We start from the raw sequence: 15,969 nt of genomic DNA on the forward strand, positions 1-15,969 counted from the left end.
AGCCAACCGACACTAACATCCAGAGTGCTCACAGCTAAATCTGGTTAAATGCCATGGTAGATGCCTTAATGAGCACACAAGCATTTCTGGAGGTAGCCTGGGCAGAGCAATGCTGAGGGCTGCCCATGCAGCCTCAGAAGCTGGGCTGCTGTGCTCTCCATGTGTGGGCACCAAGCACATGCTGCTCCCGCTCCGCGGGCACTCCCGCTCCAGTGCCTTCCAACACCCTCACCAGCCAGGCGTCTCTCCCCAGCCACCTGTGACTGGGTGAATAGAAAGTGCTTTTCTTGGCCCGGCCACCCCCAGGCCCTGGTACTCCAGTGCCAGTGGCGGGACAGAAGCTCCGCACGCACGGGATGGGCAGGCACCGCGCGGCCCCTTCCTTAGCGCGGCGCGGACCGGGACAGCCCCCCCCCCCAGGCCAACCAGCCCCTCAAAAGCAGCGGTCCATCCGCCGAAACCGGCAACCGCGGCCGGGCCGCGGCGCACTAACACCGCCGCGCCTCATCCCGCCGCACTACACCGCTGTTGCGCGCTCCGCCGCCCTCTTATATAGCGCCCTAAAAATAGCTCGCCGCGCACCGCCTTGCGGGCCGCGGGGAGGAGGCGGGAGCCGCGCTGCCGACCAATCGGCACCGCCGACGGCGACACGGCACCGCCTCCCGCACCCCGAGCGGCGCTGCCATTGGGCGGCAGTGACTTCAGGCGCGCCGCGGACCCGCCCCTCCCGCCCCGCCGTTTACCCTACATGGTCACGCGCTGCCTGAGTGGGCCGCGCGGCTGCGCGCTGAGGCGGGGGGGGGGAGGGGGAGGGGGAGGGGGGGTGCCGGGGGCGGGGCGGCCGTGAGGCGGCCGTGAGGCGGCGGTGGCGGCCGCGGGCGGGGGGGGGGGTGGGGGGGGTTCCTAGGCCGGGTTTGCCGAGGGAGGGTGAGAGGAAAACGGGGAGGGGGATGTGGTCACCCGAAAATAAAGAGGGGAGGGGGCAGGGGAGGGCGGGCGCGAGCGCGCATGGCCGCGGCGCGGGGCTGCGCGGTGCGCGGCGGCGGGGACGTGCCCCGGTGCGGCGGCCGCGGGGTGCTCGGTGCGCGCCGGCGCCTCCCGTCCTCGGCCCGGCCCCCGGCCCTCGCGTCCCTCCGCGCTGATCCTCAACCTCTCTCTCTCTCTCTCTCTCTCTCCTCTCTCTCTCTCCCTCTCTCTCTCTCTCTCTCAAGTGTGACTGAAACAAAACAAAGCCAAAGGGACGCTGGAACTATCATTGGTTGATTTTCCTCCTCCTTTTTTTTTTTTTATGATCAAAAACAACCCCCCACCCGAGCAAACAAATACACACAAAAGCAGAAAGAAAGGGTCTTGCTCAGCAGCAGCATGGATGTCTTGGCTAGTTATAGTATATTCCAGGAACTCCAGCTTGTCCACGACACCGGCTACTTCTCAGCTTTGCCATCCTTGGAGGAAAACTGGCAGCAGGTGAATCGTTTAAATTACTCCTGTAAATCTCTTAAGCGCAGACAGTCGATGCATTGGGGCTGCATTTCTGACTTTATTTCATTTTTGTTCTTTAATTCAGGGTTGGGTTTGGGTTTTTTTTTTCTTTTTTCTTTTTTTTTTCCGCGTGGGTAGACCTTTCAATCTCTGTATTTTTTGCCATGACAAACTGAGCAGTCCATTCAAATCTGTCCGCCTTCAGCCCTTTTTGAGCACACTCGGCAGCACCTGAGATCCAGTGGCATTCTTCAGGGTTTTGTTTTTATGATGACTACTATTTTGATTTTATTTTTGGGCTTTGATTTTTTTGTTATTGTTGTTCTTTTAAACAAGGCTGATTCCTTCCAGCCAGTGCTGAACAACTGGCAGCTGGTGGAAATGGAATAGATCATTCTTATTTTCAGGTAATTAGTATACGTCAATAAAAATTGTAGCTTAAATCAGAGGTGGGGGGTGGGCAGGTGTGTAGAAGCACTAGCAAAAGCTTTAAGGCTAAATTCTGTAACTAGGGAGGTGACTTATTTTTCCTTTTTGGTTTTTTTTTTTTTTTTTTTTATTATTTAGAAGGTGGGGAGAAACACACACTTCTTGCTGTATCTTAAAACAATGATACCCTAGGCTGGTTCCAGTCAACCAGAGTGTTTTGAGGCACTGTAGGGTTAATATGCAGACAGAATTAGGATGAAGATGGAAATCAAGTATTATGAATGCATTAAAGTGATGACTGGTGGCGTGAATAAATAAGACCAAGGAGAAGAGTAGGTTACAGAGAAAAGAGTTGTATAAAATGAACTATGAGGCCAAATGCATAGATCTATAAATAGTTATCAGCTGGGATACTGAGGAAAAAGCCAAGGCAGGATTTCTTGTTATGGCAGGACATTGTGAGACAATCCTGTTTCTTGGTGTGATTTTTCTGGCAGAGGTGATATGCGAGGTGAAATTCTGGAAACTAGTGTCTCTTTAAAGGAAAAAAAAAATCCGCTGGTGGGTAAGAATAGTGGAGTGTGGCTGGGATGACATGTGGTGCTAATGCAGTGCACGGACCCGTGGTACTATTGGTATAAGAATAACGAGCCACTGGATTTTATCTTGCCAACATTCACCTTAGTCTTGGCTGGCATAAGGGTCTCCAGTAAGTGACAGCTTGGGGTGTTCATTTAATTTTTCCTTAGAAGCGTGTATGGGGAGAAACATGGATGGTAGTGCTTCAGGAGAACACTCGGGCTGTAGCATTGTCATCCAGCTGGACCGGGGCTGGATCTTTAAAGGTTTACCCTAATAAAATTGTTTTGGCTTCAGCTTTGTGCGTGCATGTGCACACACAGGAGTGATTTATAGACAGCTACAGTGTGAACACATTCAGGATTTAATTTGCAAAATGACCAATCCAACTTTGCTTTATCCTCTGAGGGGGAGGGGATGCTTTTTGTTATTAATATTCAGCTTGCACATCCATGATGGTCACATCTGCTTTCCTTTTATATTTGTAACATGCTAATTAAACTGAAGAGGTTAATATAATTTCATTTTAAAAATTAATTTTGTAGCATCATTGTTGGGTTGGTTGCATATTCAGTTGCACATTAGTAACAGTCCAGACAGTCCAAAGCGGGATAATCTGTTGACATAGCCAGCATGCTTTAGGCAGTACTGTGTGTGATACTCTATCTCCTGCTGCCTTCTTTTATGCTTAGAAGAGTGGCAGTTTGTTTTATACAGTACAATGTGCCTACCCAAGCCCACTGTTACCATTGCAGAATTTGGACTTGCACTCTCCTGGTTAAACCCCACTGATTCTCCACGTATCTTTGAAAAGAGAAGTTGAAAATAATGTGTTACATATTCCCTTATCCCCCACAAATCCTCCAACCAGTCCATGATGTTTCATAATACATCCTGTATTTACAGTTTGTTTTTATTCCCCTGTTGCTGCCTGGACTCTCCTTGCAAACAACAGGCAGCAAAACATGTATCAGTGGTGGGAGCAGCTGAAGCTGGCTGTACAGAGCATGCTGTCACGCAGGCTTGGCAGACCCACTGACACAGAGACCCCAATTTCGTTCTTCTGAATCACTTGCAGATGTAGACAGGCCTTGGGGATTTTTTTATATTAGGCAAACTATAGCAACTTTGGGACAAAGGATGTGTGTGCATGTGTGTGTGTTTCTAAAGGTATCCCTTAAAACTGTCGGGGATCCCTTAAAACCCCAGGGAAGAGACCTGACAGGGCAGCAGCTTACCCACGGGAAGCATCAGAATTGGGAAGCGGCAGCTTTAATTTTGTGTGAAAACACTTGAATGGGTCTTGCCTCTGCTCCTATGAAGAGCTCTGATGCCGTACCCGAGCTCCACAGAGGCTTCAGAGCAGTGCTTCTCCCAGCAGCAAAGCAGCACCCCAGGAGATTACTTCAGTCTCTTAAAAAGGGGGAAGTAGTTGTGTGGGTTAAGATCAGGCTTCCTTATCATGTTGTGAGCTCCAGTTGTGTTGTGATTAGTAGCTACTAGTGCTTGATGTGGTGAGGGAGGTTAGTCCGTGCCAGTTCCAGCTCCTAGAAACGGTGTCTACTGTGATACCATAAAAGATGCATTTACCCTACTGAAAATCAGAGCACACCTTGGGGTGACAGTGTTGACACAGTCCTGTCTTCCCCTGAGTTTGGACCATGCTTTTGAAGCTGCTGGTTGAGGACTACACAGCTGGGGCAGTTGCTCATGTTTCCAATTGTGAAACACCCATCACTCACAGAGGGCACTGACAGCACAGGCAGGTTGCTAAATGCTTGCATGCAGTCAGCTGATCTCTCCCTTTTTTCCTTCCCACTGCAAGAGAAATGTGAGCAAGTTTGGTGTCTGTTCTGACAATTAGCACTGGAGTTGAATGAGAGCAACCCAGCAATATGTACAAAACAAACAGATTTTATGTAGGAAGAGATTGTCATCTCTTGTGTAGGCTTTTTTTTTTTAGGAGGAAAAAATACAAACAAAAAAATCCTCACTCCACCTTGGACATAGTTTACGTTGTAAAAGTGGAAATACCAGAAGTGGAAGCTGGAACTGAATCTGTGATGTGTATCACGTTATTTTAAAACACATGTTTGGATGGGAGGGCTTGGGTTTTCGGCAGCAAAAGCTTAGCTTCACTATGTCCGCTTTGGGCGTACTCCTTCAGGCAAAACACTTTTGAGGTCAGGAGGATTTTTTCTTGGAGTGGGGAGGTCAGAGTCTAGTGAGTAATTCATAGCACAACTGCATCAGGAGAGAGAGAACTTTCTTTAGTCTTTGTTTAGCTTTTCCAGCAGTGTTGAGCTGCCACGGCACTGGGAGAGATTAAAGGAAGAGGTGGGCTTTGTGCATCGGAAAATGAAGCGTTTGCTGTATGTCAGCTGGCTGGTATCTCAGCATCTGTGTGTTTTTGCCTGGTGTTTCATCCTGGCTCTGATTGAACTGTCCTAGTTGCTCTGTCCCTGCGAGCTGACTCTGCAGTTCAGCACCAGGGTGCGGGGAGATTCCAGCACCTGCGTGGCTGCTGTGATGCAGCGGGAGGACCTCTGGCCACATATGCCATTGCTTGGGGGTAGCTGTCTGATGTGGCATCCCCGGGATTGGAAACAGACTGCTGGGAGAGACAGCACGAGGCTGAAGAGCACCTCGTTACTCTGCAGAGGAAGGAAGTGGGTAGGAGGCTGTTTCTCAGGGAGGCGACTGTGAGGAGCACAGCGCGTGCAGCTGCACGTGGTCCCACTCTCAGTGTGCCAGGCTGTAAAGGGGGAGAGCAAGGCTGAGAGCTGGGAAGGGCTGGAGATGGGGCTTCAGTCTGTTCTTCCTGCCGGGCCTTCACAATGTTATTGGGGGGGGGGCGGGGGGGTGTCACTAAAAGATCAGTGTGCAGAAGGCATCTTTTGTAGTCAGATGTGTCTTCCTAGGGGTAACATTTAAAATCATCCCTATTCTCCTCCAAAGGCCCCTTGAAGGACTCTGGACTCATCATCCTTGTGTGGAGAAGGGCTCTCTGATCAGGAGGCATTTGGGGGCTCTCTTCATATTCTGTGGGGGCCACAGGGCAGCCTCTAGCATGGCAGTTGCTGTAATGTCAGAGCACGGGAGCACAAAGAGCAGGGAGATGCACAGGGTCACCATGTGTGTAGCTGAGGCAGGTGTACAAAATCAGCAGGGTGTAGGTGCCAAACCCTGGCTTATGCTAAAAGAGCCAGCCTTTCCCACATGTGTCATTAGGCAGAACAGGTCTAATTGTCTAATTGGCTGGCAGAAGTGGAAATGGCATTATATTGTTTGCATGATAACAGTTGCCGGATAACATTTCCTCTTGCCTTGGCTGACCCAGCTGCTCTCAGCTGCAGCAAACAATGATCCTTCCAAGGAAGATGCACGTTTCCTGTAAAGCATAGGATCAAGGAAGCCTTTGTTTCACTCTTGACTCTGTCATGGAGCCTTGTTTGCATATTTTTAATCAATCCTTCAAGCCTCAGTTTTCCTCTTTCTGAAATCACTGACAACAATGATGCTAACACATGGTCTCTGCAGGGCTTGGGAGGCTGAATTTTGACCCATTCTGGCAAAGGGCTTTGAGATCCCTGTGCTGTGAGAGAGCAGAGTATCCCGAAGTGACTAATCTAGCAGAACTCTTACATCTTAATGCTGACTTCTGCTTGGCAGACAGGGTCATTTTCAGGCCTATAGGAAAAATTTCCACTGCTACTGGAAAGGAATAAATCACACCGGAGAACATTCCTGCCTCTCCATGCTCTCCATTGTTCTAGTTTAATGGCATAGTTGGCCACTACATAAACTAAACCATCTCTTTTAATATTGCTATTTCATCTTGGTTCCAGTCACAGTGTAACACATTTCTTAAGTGCTTATAGTACATCATACCTCTTGAGAATAACTTGCAGAAATGGTTGACTTCCAAGAACAGCCACATGTGTAATGCAGTGTATTTCAGACTCTGACTGCCGCTCCATTTATGCTTGCAGGCTTTCTGCTTGCTCCATGTGCTGAACGCGTGCTCCTGTCACCTTACAGAAAGAGACGGAGAAAGAGAGGAAAGACAAACTTGAAACTGCTCCCTCTATTGTTTCATGATTCCTTAATTACAGAATCTGTTGTTATAAGTGATTATTTCTTGGCATTAGGGAAGTGTAGAGCCCCACAATCCATGTTACATGTCTTAAACCAGCTGATTATGGGTGTGACTTGTGTCAAGTGATTTTGAAATGGGGTAAATACCTTTAAGCAATACATACATAACTGTAATGTGGGTACTCAACTAGAAAATACTTTCTTACTTGCTTGGGATGCTTAAACCCTCCATCCCCCAAGCCCACACATATCTGTATGTCCTATTGAATAGGCGATGTGTAGATTAGAGTAGGCTACATAAAAATCATGATCTGTAGCTAGTCTGCAATGTAATACTTCCATGTGGAAATGGCAGAAGGTCTCCAGTTCCAGGCAGTAATTTCACATTTAAACTCTCCAGGATGGAGGCAAATGGTATCTTCTGGATATTGTTGTATTTTCTGAGGCCTTGTCAAATGACTCTCCACTGAGAAAAACCCAGTGTGTTGCTTCTCCATTCTGCATTGAGAAACATGTTACAGAGAAGTGAGAAGGAAACTGCTTCTGTTTGACTCTGTAGCCGCATATGAACTACCTTGATTGCAATTGTCCTTACAAGACAAAGGGATTTTGCTCACTGGCTGAGCAGCACTGGTGTTCAGTACATTAAGCAATGGCATAATAGTACATCTCATCTCCTGTCAAGTTTGTCACATTCTGCAGAGGGAAGAAAAATGTTCAGTTTTGATCACCCCACTCAAAACCTCATAGAAAGTGATCCACAGGAATTGTAATTGGTGGCGGTTTTCCTTTTTGATGGTAAACCTGAATTCTGGAGAGTTAATAAAGGTGTTTTCAAGAATGGTGCTGAGTCCTTCTTTCCTTTCTGTTTCCTTGGACTCTCAAGTGCCTCCTACCTGTTCCCTTATGTATTCATCTATAATGCCCTCACTCCTTCCACACTCCCAGCAACACTCAGGAGCTGGGAGTGCCGTTTTTGTAGTGTCTTTCAGGCTCAAGTTGCAGGAATCACCCTCCTGAATTGCTGCATTTCTTCTCCCCACAGGTCTTCTTTGTACTATGGGTGATTCTGCCTTGGTCTAAGTGAATCTGGATTCACTTGAACTGCAGGTTTCAACTGATTCTGTAGCAAACAAACAAAAGAAACCTGCCAGGGAAAGAGCCTCCCCTCCTCCCAAATTTTCCTGGGTAGAGAACAGGTTTGGAGTACAGATGTTAACACAGGTGTATTCCTGAGCTTGATGCTGTTGTATTTGAGACCATCCCAGTTTTCTTCCATTGGCTTCAGTCTTGATAGGTGCTACACATGTTTTGAGTGTCTGAGTTTGGTACTCACTTGGCTGGGTGTCCTTCCCAGCGTTGCCACTTTGAGTTTAAAAAATCATGTGCCTGGTTCACAAGACACCGAGATTGTCTTTAAAGTCACAGACTTTCTTTTTTTCAGTTCGATGTTCCTTTTACTTTCCTTGCTTCTGAGCCACTTAAGGTTTTTTTTATTGTCTTTTATTCTCAAAAATAAACCCCTGAGGTTTCCAACACTTACTTGATTTCAGCAGCATTACGAAAATGCCACCATTGTGACATTTTCAGAGCTGTCAGTACAGAGATAGGTGTGTACATCAGAAAAAAGCCGGCGTATTGCTGTGTTCACCAGGCTGTATTTGCCATCCTTGCTCTGGCAGCAGCTGGCAAGGAAGGCTGCCTCGCTGTTCAGATTGTAAGGGTGCCTGTGCGAGCAGAGTTATGTCTCATTTCCTTTCTTAGAAGAAGTCATTTCAGCCTTTAATACTGAAAGATAGTTAGACATCTTGGATTTAATCAGGACACCAAACCTTTGCTTCTCAGTTCTTCAGGTACAGGATGAGCTGGCAGCTCTTCCGTTCTCATAGGGCCGCTGGGAGGATTTGTACCAGGGGTTTGCGGTACTCGGGCACGGCGGCTGGGGCAGGAGAGGGTTGCGCTGGGCTGGGGGGAGATGGGCTGCCAGCCCCTCCGAAGCTGCCGGCCCAAATCCTGCCCCACGGGCTGATAGGTGCTGAAAGTGCAGGACAGCTCCTGTGCAGGGAGCCCTCAGCGGGGTGCAGCGTCACCTCTCCAAAAAAATGGAATTAACGATCTGAAAGGTAAGCTTAAATCCCCCTTTCCAGAAGTCTGTGTTGTCTTAGAGACAACGTGTGCGTAGCATTAATTCGAAGTCTTCTCTAGATTTTTAAAAGGTGTTGGAGTTGGGTGCAGGGAGGTCAGGCAGGAAGGAATGGCATTTTTTTTGTTTAAAAGGTTTAATATATCAGCTCTGATATATTAAGCTGCTCTGATGCTCTTAATCCTTTTAAAGCAGGTACCCATCCTCTCCATGTTCCTACATGTGAAGGATCCTTTCCAATCCAGAGTGTTTCCGCTCACTGCAACTGTGTATTCATTAGATGTGTTCTTGTTTGGAGAGCTATTAAGTTCGTGTGGTATACCTTACAACATACACTAAAGACTCTGAGTCATTTATGCACAGACTGCATATTAATGCTTGCTGAAGGTCCAGCAGGCATACTTATTTAAGTCTCATAATGGTTTTGAACATGGTGTTTATAGGCCATGTCTCACATGTCCAAATCCTCTTGGTTATTTCCCAGCATTGTGGACCTGAGTGCAAAGCTGGGATTTAAATCATGCGTGGGGGTCAACAGCTCCTATTCTGCAAGGGATAGAGAAGTAGGCAGTGACACAGTCAAGCTGGGGAGACAGCGTGATTGATGGGGAAGGATGCAAAGGAGAAGGACGCTGGCTTGCGAGAGGCATTTTTGAGACATTCCAATTAGTGTCCTGATTCACAAATCCTGCCTTTAAACCTGCAGCCACTGAAGGTCAGTTTTTCAGGGACACTGACATAGGGTTGATGTTTGACCGTGATGGACCTTTGTAAACCAACATGTTCTGACAGTAACTGCAATCAATGGAAGTATCTCCATCTATATAATTTAAAAAGCCCTAGAAGCAGGGTTTATGATTTTTGGACAGGGTCGGCTTGCCCACCTGCTGCCTTTGCAGCTCTTGTGCTGCAGCTTTCTTCTCGTGCAACTGAAGTGACTGGAAATCAAAGTGAAAATGACTGTTTGGATTGTGCAGTAAGGAAAAATGCATGTGGCATGACAAGTAAATTAGATTTTTAAAATGCTTTCACTGCTAATAGGCTACTGTGCTGTTAGGCATTTGGTTTTAATCCTGACTCTGGAGTGGGCAAAGTTCACTGTCAAGCATAACGAAAGTTCTTTGTTTTGTAAACATTTGCAATTTTTGCTGACTTGTCTGCACTCCAGCCCAGGAGGGGAATCGGCATTGTGCTGAATTGCTCCGTGCTTGTGGGGGTGAAGTAGGGGACTGCCTTTAGTTGCCTGCTTTTATTCTCCACCAGGGCTGGATGGAAAACAAAGATTCCAGCCAGAAGAGGTCATGGCAAAAATGTTCAGAGGGTGGAAGAGTGGGAGGGGTGAGAGGTGCTCCTGTCTGCCTGCTTTTTGCACCCAAAATGGACACTGGCCACATCACAGCGCTTAGGTGTGATGTTAGAGACCCAGATCTGAGTCACTGCTTTGCTTGATTCTGGTCTGCCCTTGCAGATTACATCTTGGATGTGTGAAATTTCAGTGGATAACATGGTGGCTCCAAACGAAATGTATTCCAGTAAAATACTTTAGACAAAGCATTTGGAGAATCTTTGGTAGAAATATTTCAACCAGTTTTGCAGGCCCTGTTTTTGGTGTGAGAGACTTGGTTTGGCTAACATCTTGGGCTTTTGTTGTCAAATGCCTTCTGTTTCAGGGCTTGGGCCCCTAAAACTCAGTTAATTTTCCCCAGCTATTGGCAATTTGGCTAGTAAAAGGTATCCAGAGTCTGCATTCCTGGGACTCTTGCATCTTTTGAGAACTGCAGCCACAACCCTATGTGATGCCGTAAGCAATGTCTGGATACTTCTTGTCTCTAACCTGGGTGCCTGCTCTCCCTCCCTCTGGGCAAGGGTCTGGCAAGGCATGTTATTGCACGAGATGCACAAGAGTGTTGCAATCACACTTTTTCCTTAGATCCTTGCAACTGCTGGTCACTTCTCTCTCCTCTGCTCAGCTGCAGCCAGCAAGGTGCCGTGCAGGTTTCTTTGCAAGGACTCTGTGCACTCACCCTCCCCTAGCACCTTTGGCTTACTGCTGGGTCTGAGGTGCCCCACATCCCGGGGTGCAGGGTGAGGTGAGTAGCTCAGGGGCTTTATTCTGTTCCTCTGGCTGCACAGCAGTTTGAAGGGTGCCAGCCCTGCAGAGCTTGCTGCCTGCTTCAAGCTGGTGAAAAGTGCTAAATAATCCTGGTGTGGGGCTTGTTTTTTTCTTTTCTTTCTTTTGGCCTCTCCTGTCAGCCTGGAAAATTTATGCTGCTCTGAAGAAAACATTCCACTCATCTGCAAGCTACTACAGCTGCCGTGTGAGTAATAAAGTATGGAAAGGAGGAAGGGAGAGGGGAGAAGAAAGATGGGAGCTGGTGTTTCATATGGAAAGCATCAGGCCAGGAGTGGCTTTGTTTCCGACACGTGGACAGTGGAGAGGCTGCATTTGCTGCTCAATGGAAAATTGATGGCAGTGAAAAGAAACCTCCCTTATTAGTGACTAGATCAGATGGGGATGAACTTCAGTATCTCTTGCTTTTATTTTTAAATTTGTCCACAATTTAAAATAATAAGGAAGAAGCAAAGGACACTGTTCTGACTGATTTGAGAATACAGCCAGTTTGGGCAAAGTGGCTTTTTTCTGTCTCCATCTGATGCTGCTGTCCTAGTTCACTGGTGGTGTCACAGTCCTCCTCAGCTGTGCCAGCACCTCAGAGTGGTTGCGAACATCTGAAGGTTGCTGTAAATCAGGTTCTTAGCAAGGTGCATGTTCCTTCTCTTTGCCTTTGGTTTCTGATCTTTTGGGATAGTGTGAAGTCAGGTTTGTAAGCTTTCTGCACAATGAACAGGAGCTTGGTTTTGGTGCTGAGAAAGATGGTTCTGATGCAACCAGAAGCCTCTGAGAGTTGGGGCTTTAAGAAACATGTGAAAGAGCAGTGGGAGTTGGAGTCAAATAGAGTAAAGGGTGTTTCTGTCTGATCAGACCAGAGGAAGGAAGCACTTACAGTTTTGGAGGTCTCCAGTATCTTGGAAGAAGAGGCAGACTGCTGTAAGTGCTGATGTGACCCAGTGAAAGAGCTTGTAAGGTGTTCTCTTGCAGGTTTGAGAATTTCCGGGTAAATAGATGCCTCCTGGGGTAGTTTCCTACTGTCTACCGCAGGAAAACAGGGTAGACTTCTCTTAGCAGCACATCCCTTAGCTCTCCTGTGTTTTTCAAGTGAAAAGAAAGAGTGTGTATACATTGTTTGAAAACAGAAGGGCCTTGTTTAATCTGTGATTTTTTTTCTGGAAGGAATGAGTCTTTGGTGTTTGATTGTACAGTTAAGGTCAGGAGAGGCTTTCCTATTTCTTCCGTTGATTATAGGATGAAACCTTCCCAGACACAGGCTGAAATCTCTGTCTCCAGTGCTTCCCTGGATGAAGATGTTTGCTTGAATCAGTGCCTCAGGAGCTGGGGTGATTTGGGGGTTAAAGAAAGTAATGCGGGGGCCTTGCTCTGCTCCATTTGTGTGCCTCCAGAACAGCCTGGTCCCATGGCACCACACTGTACAGCACCATGCTGTACTTCTGAGTTGGCTGCAAAGCTCATGCTTTCTCTTCAGACAGCCCTGATTTTCTACTCACTCAAGACAGTTTTGTGTTTTCCAAGAGTGACTCCTTTATTAATCTTTCTTGGATGCTGGTAAATGAGTTTCAGGGTACTCAGCTGAAATACTCTGCTGAGTGTGCCGAGCTCATTTTGGGCTTTCAGAGCTTTGGTGGTTTGTTTAAAATGCGAATAAGCCTCAGTTGTTTGAGGGAGAACAGAAGAATGCCAGTGCAGTTACTTTCTGGTGTGAAGGGCTTGGTAGATGGGTGACTTCCCAGCACAGTTTCTCAGTGCTGAGAGGAATGGTAGGTGCACAGAGCCCTGCAAAGGCTGCATTGGGTTTTCTTTTTCTGACATGAGAAAATCATTTTACCTTTTTTTGAAGGAAATATTTGAGGGAGAGCAAGGGAAACAAGGTGTGGGTGGTTTCATACTCTCAGAGACCTCCTGGCACATGTGACTTTCAGAAGATGCTGAATACTTATCTTCCAAGTCCTGAGTGCCTGTCAAGCTGGACATTGAGTGGATACCCTAGGTTGAAGAGGCCTCCTCACTGGGACTGTCTCACATGGATTATCTTCATGCAGTGAGAGCTGTATCAGCTGCAAGGCCTTGTAAGTCAGTCAGTGTTCTGTTTGAGCAAGCTGCATCTCTGGTCAGATGTTGCACTGTGGTATAAGATGGGAATTTCTGTCTCCTTTCCATTTCTTCATGTTTAAGTGGAAAAGGTCAAGGAAACCTTTGACATTCAGTTCTGAATGTTTTTTCTCTTTGTAAATGGGAAGAATAGTACCCACATCACGTTGGAGATTTCACATCAGTCAGTGAGTCACATCCTGGGCTGATGCAAACTGATGCAGATCTGCCAAAGTCACAGTGGTGATATGCGGATTTACACTGGCCTCATGTCCATGAAGTTACTTGACACCTTGAAGGAGACTGGTCTACACAAATCCCAGGTCTTGTCAGGATGTGGAATAAATATCAGGATGTGGGCAGAAAACAGCACACCCATTTTAATGATTTGATTAAAACAATACTGCTGCTCTATGGCTCTCGTAAATGTATTTCCAGTGGTGTTGGGGGAAGGAGATACTCTCAAGTGCCATAATGAGAGAGTACATTTTTTAAAATGTTGCACAATAGGCCACTAAGTTGTGCTCTAGCTATATTGGCTTATTTCTGTTTTATAGTGAGCATAGCCTTAGGCATCCTATAAATACCATTTCTCTCCCCACCTTCAGCTAATAAATAATAGAAACTGTGCCGGAAAGAAATTTTCTTTCCGTGAAAGAGTGGGAGGTCCTGAGCTGCCCTCTATAAAACAAAGGATGTAGCATGATTTGCTTTCTTTGGTTTTTGGAATGAAGAAAATGTGGGGGTGGGAGGGAATGAGAAGGTGTTTCTAAGCGCTAAATGTGCTTCCCCAACACTGTAAGGTAGGATGATGTCTGGTGTGGGCATTGCTTCCCCCAGGACAGTAATACCCATCTGTGAAATGAAGACAGATGAGAGAGGTTTCTGAACAGTCTCAATGCATGGGAAGAAGGAAGGATCCCATTCTGATTTACCCTCGGGCTTTCACATCCAGCAGTGGAAACCAACCTGAAAGTGGGTGTAAATGAGCATCTGAAGGAGCCCTTTGTGTAATTCAGTGGGCTGTGTTGTCCAGGGGTCAGACTGAGTTATCAGAATGGCCCTTTCTGACCTTAAAATCTGCTTCTGAGTCAGTCCTCTCTGAGACCTTTTTGGTCTGTTTTAATGATGTCAAAAAGCTGTAGGGTAAATGTAAGTCATGAAGGGTCCCTGCATGTGCACATACGGCGGCCAGATACATTTCATTTTGAGACTCCATGACATACATACTGTGTATCAGGTTGGAAATGTGTCTCAGAGGATAGAACAGGTTTGTGGAGGTGGGGGCTTCCTCCTGCGCTGACTAGAATCAAAAGCAAGTCCATGTCATGTCATGTCATGTCACGTCATGTCATGGAGAGGGTGTGGGGACATATTCTGACTGCAGTTTGGCCACTAAGGTCAGAGGGGAGTCAGGGAAGACCTTGTGTTCAGCAATGGGGCCTTACTGGTTAATTTTGAAGTCAAATGAGATTCAAGAGCAGGCATTTTCAGTCACCATCATCATCCAGGAACTGTGTATATAAGCAGATCTGGTCCAGAAGCAAATAAGCCTGGAAATTAGCACTGTTAGATCATAAAATTCTGCCCAGGTGCCATTTCTTATTGTATGCCTCAGTGCTGCTTTCCAGTCTCATTTGAAATCCACCTAGCATGAAGCCCTGCTTTCCTTGGAAGCATGTACCTAATTTAGGGGAGGAGTATCTAACAGGCTGTTGTGCCTCCAACCTGAGTAATTCTTCCCCTTCTTATATCCTCTCTCTTCTCCATGAGCAAGTCTATTTCTTTATTTGGGTTCACCCTCTTCATAGCTGCATGGTCTGTGATGCTTTTCCCCCCCTTTATCGATATTAACTCTTTCAAGGATTTTTATCTAAATGTAAAATGAGACCCCTGCTCGTTGACTGGAGATTATAATACCGACTGTGGAACAGATGTGATAAATAGTAATAAATGTGCTTGTCCCTTTCAATTTTGTCATACTTTCCATCTCAGTGTGCCTTCCAGTTTTGCTGTATATCAGATGCTAAGAATGTGTCCTCAAAGCTATATCGGTCTTCTCTGTGTCTTTTCTGTTCTAGGTCTCTTTTCAGCCTTACTGGATCTCTGCTTTGTACTGAGTATGAGTGTTGTGTTGATGTTTCTTCCATAAATGCATTAATTTGTCTTTTTCCAAATTCAATCTCAAGGATTTATTTCCTGCCCCTGCGTGGTTTTCTTTATATACTGCCTCTGTCTCTGCTGGCATCACATGAAAATTTAGCATTTCCTCCTTAAGGCCTTTTCCCTGCTTTTCTTCACAATGAAAGCTTTTTATCAGTTTCGTTAGTTTTCCAATTTGTTTTTATTAAGCATGTTTTTATAGTGATGGCTGCGATCCATCAGAGTAAACAGAAACAAAAAAATTTACGCCAAATTTTTTTTGTTTGTTTAAGGAAACAGATCAGACTTTAAACGGGATGAAGTCAAATTGGGGCTGATGACTTGGTGGTAGGTGGTTCTAAGTGCTGGCTATTGACAGAGAGTCGTGGAAGATCTCAGCATTTTGAAGAGCCTAAAAACACAATACAACTGTGGGCTTGAAAATCATGTGGTGGTATTAGTATCTGGAGGAGTAGGGTTGCTGTGAGTTGCTGCCCTTTGTTTGGGAAACAGTATCTATGTGCTGGTTAGTTAGTTAGTTAGTTGAAGACCACTGGTTTTGTCATTGATGGATGCGAGGTGGGTGTTTAACCTGGATCAAGGGTAAAGGACCCTTGAATTTTGGTGCACACCCAGCACGCCTCTGCCCTTCTCTTCAGCAAAGGGGAGCTGCTCTGACGCAGGTAGGGAGCAGGCCTGCCTGAAACACTGCAGGGTCAGTGGCAGGGTCCCACCACCATCCCTCTGGAGGTCCCCACCTCTCCCACCACCCACTGAGGTGGGTGGCTGTGGTGGCCTTGAGCAGGGTGGCTCCCTGCCACCCTGTCCCCGCCATCTTAAAGGGGGATTTGCCAAAGCTGCTAACGTAAGG

The 15,969-nt window shown here is 46.7% G+C and overlaps 1 protein-coding gene across 5 annotated transcripts in view; it reads left to right on the forward strand.

The window, feature by feature from the left end:
• Positions 1-957: 957 nt before the first annotated feature.
• KLF7 (KLF transcription factor 7) overlaps positions 958-15,969 on the forward strand; it is a 112,359-nt gene continuing 97,347 nt past the window's right edge. For 4 of the 5 annotated variants that reach the window (XR_008733524.1, XR_008733523.1, XR_003561547.2 and 1 more), the window contains exon 1: positions 963-1,467. Coding sequence is in view for 2 of the 5 variants with exons in the window: in XM_014282900.3 (XP_014138375.1) it covers positions 1,366-1,467 (102 nt within the window). In the remaining 3 variants the exon portion in view is untranslated. Of the gene's footprint in view, positions 1,468-15,969 lie in introns of all 5 variants that reach the window. The other variant, XM_055718305.1, reaches the window with a different exon arrangement.

This window comes from Falco cherrug, chromosome 8 (assembly GCF_023634085.1).
Source record: "Falco cherrug isolate bFalChe1 chromosome 8, bFalChe1.pri, whole genome shotgun sequence".
Classification (NCBI taxonomy): Eukaryota; Metazoa; Chordata; class Aves; order Falconiformes; family Falconidae; genus Falco; species Falco cherrug.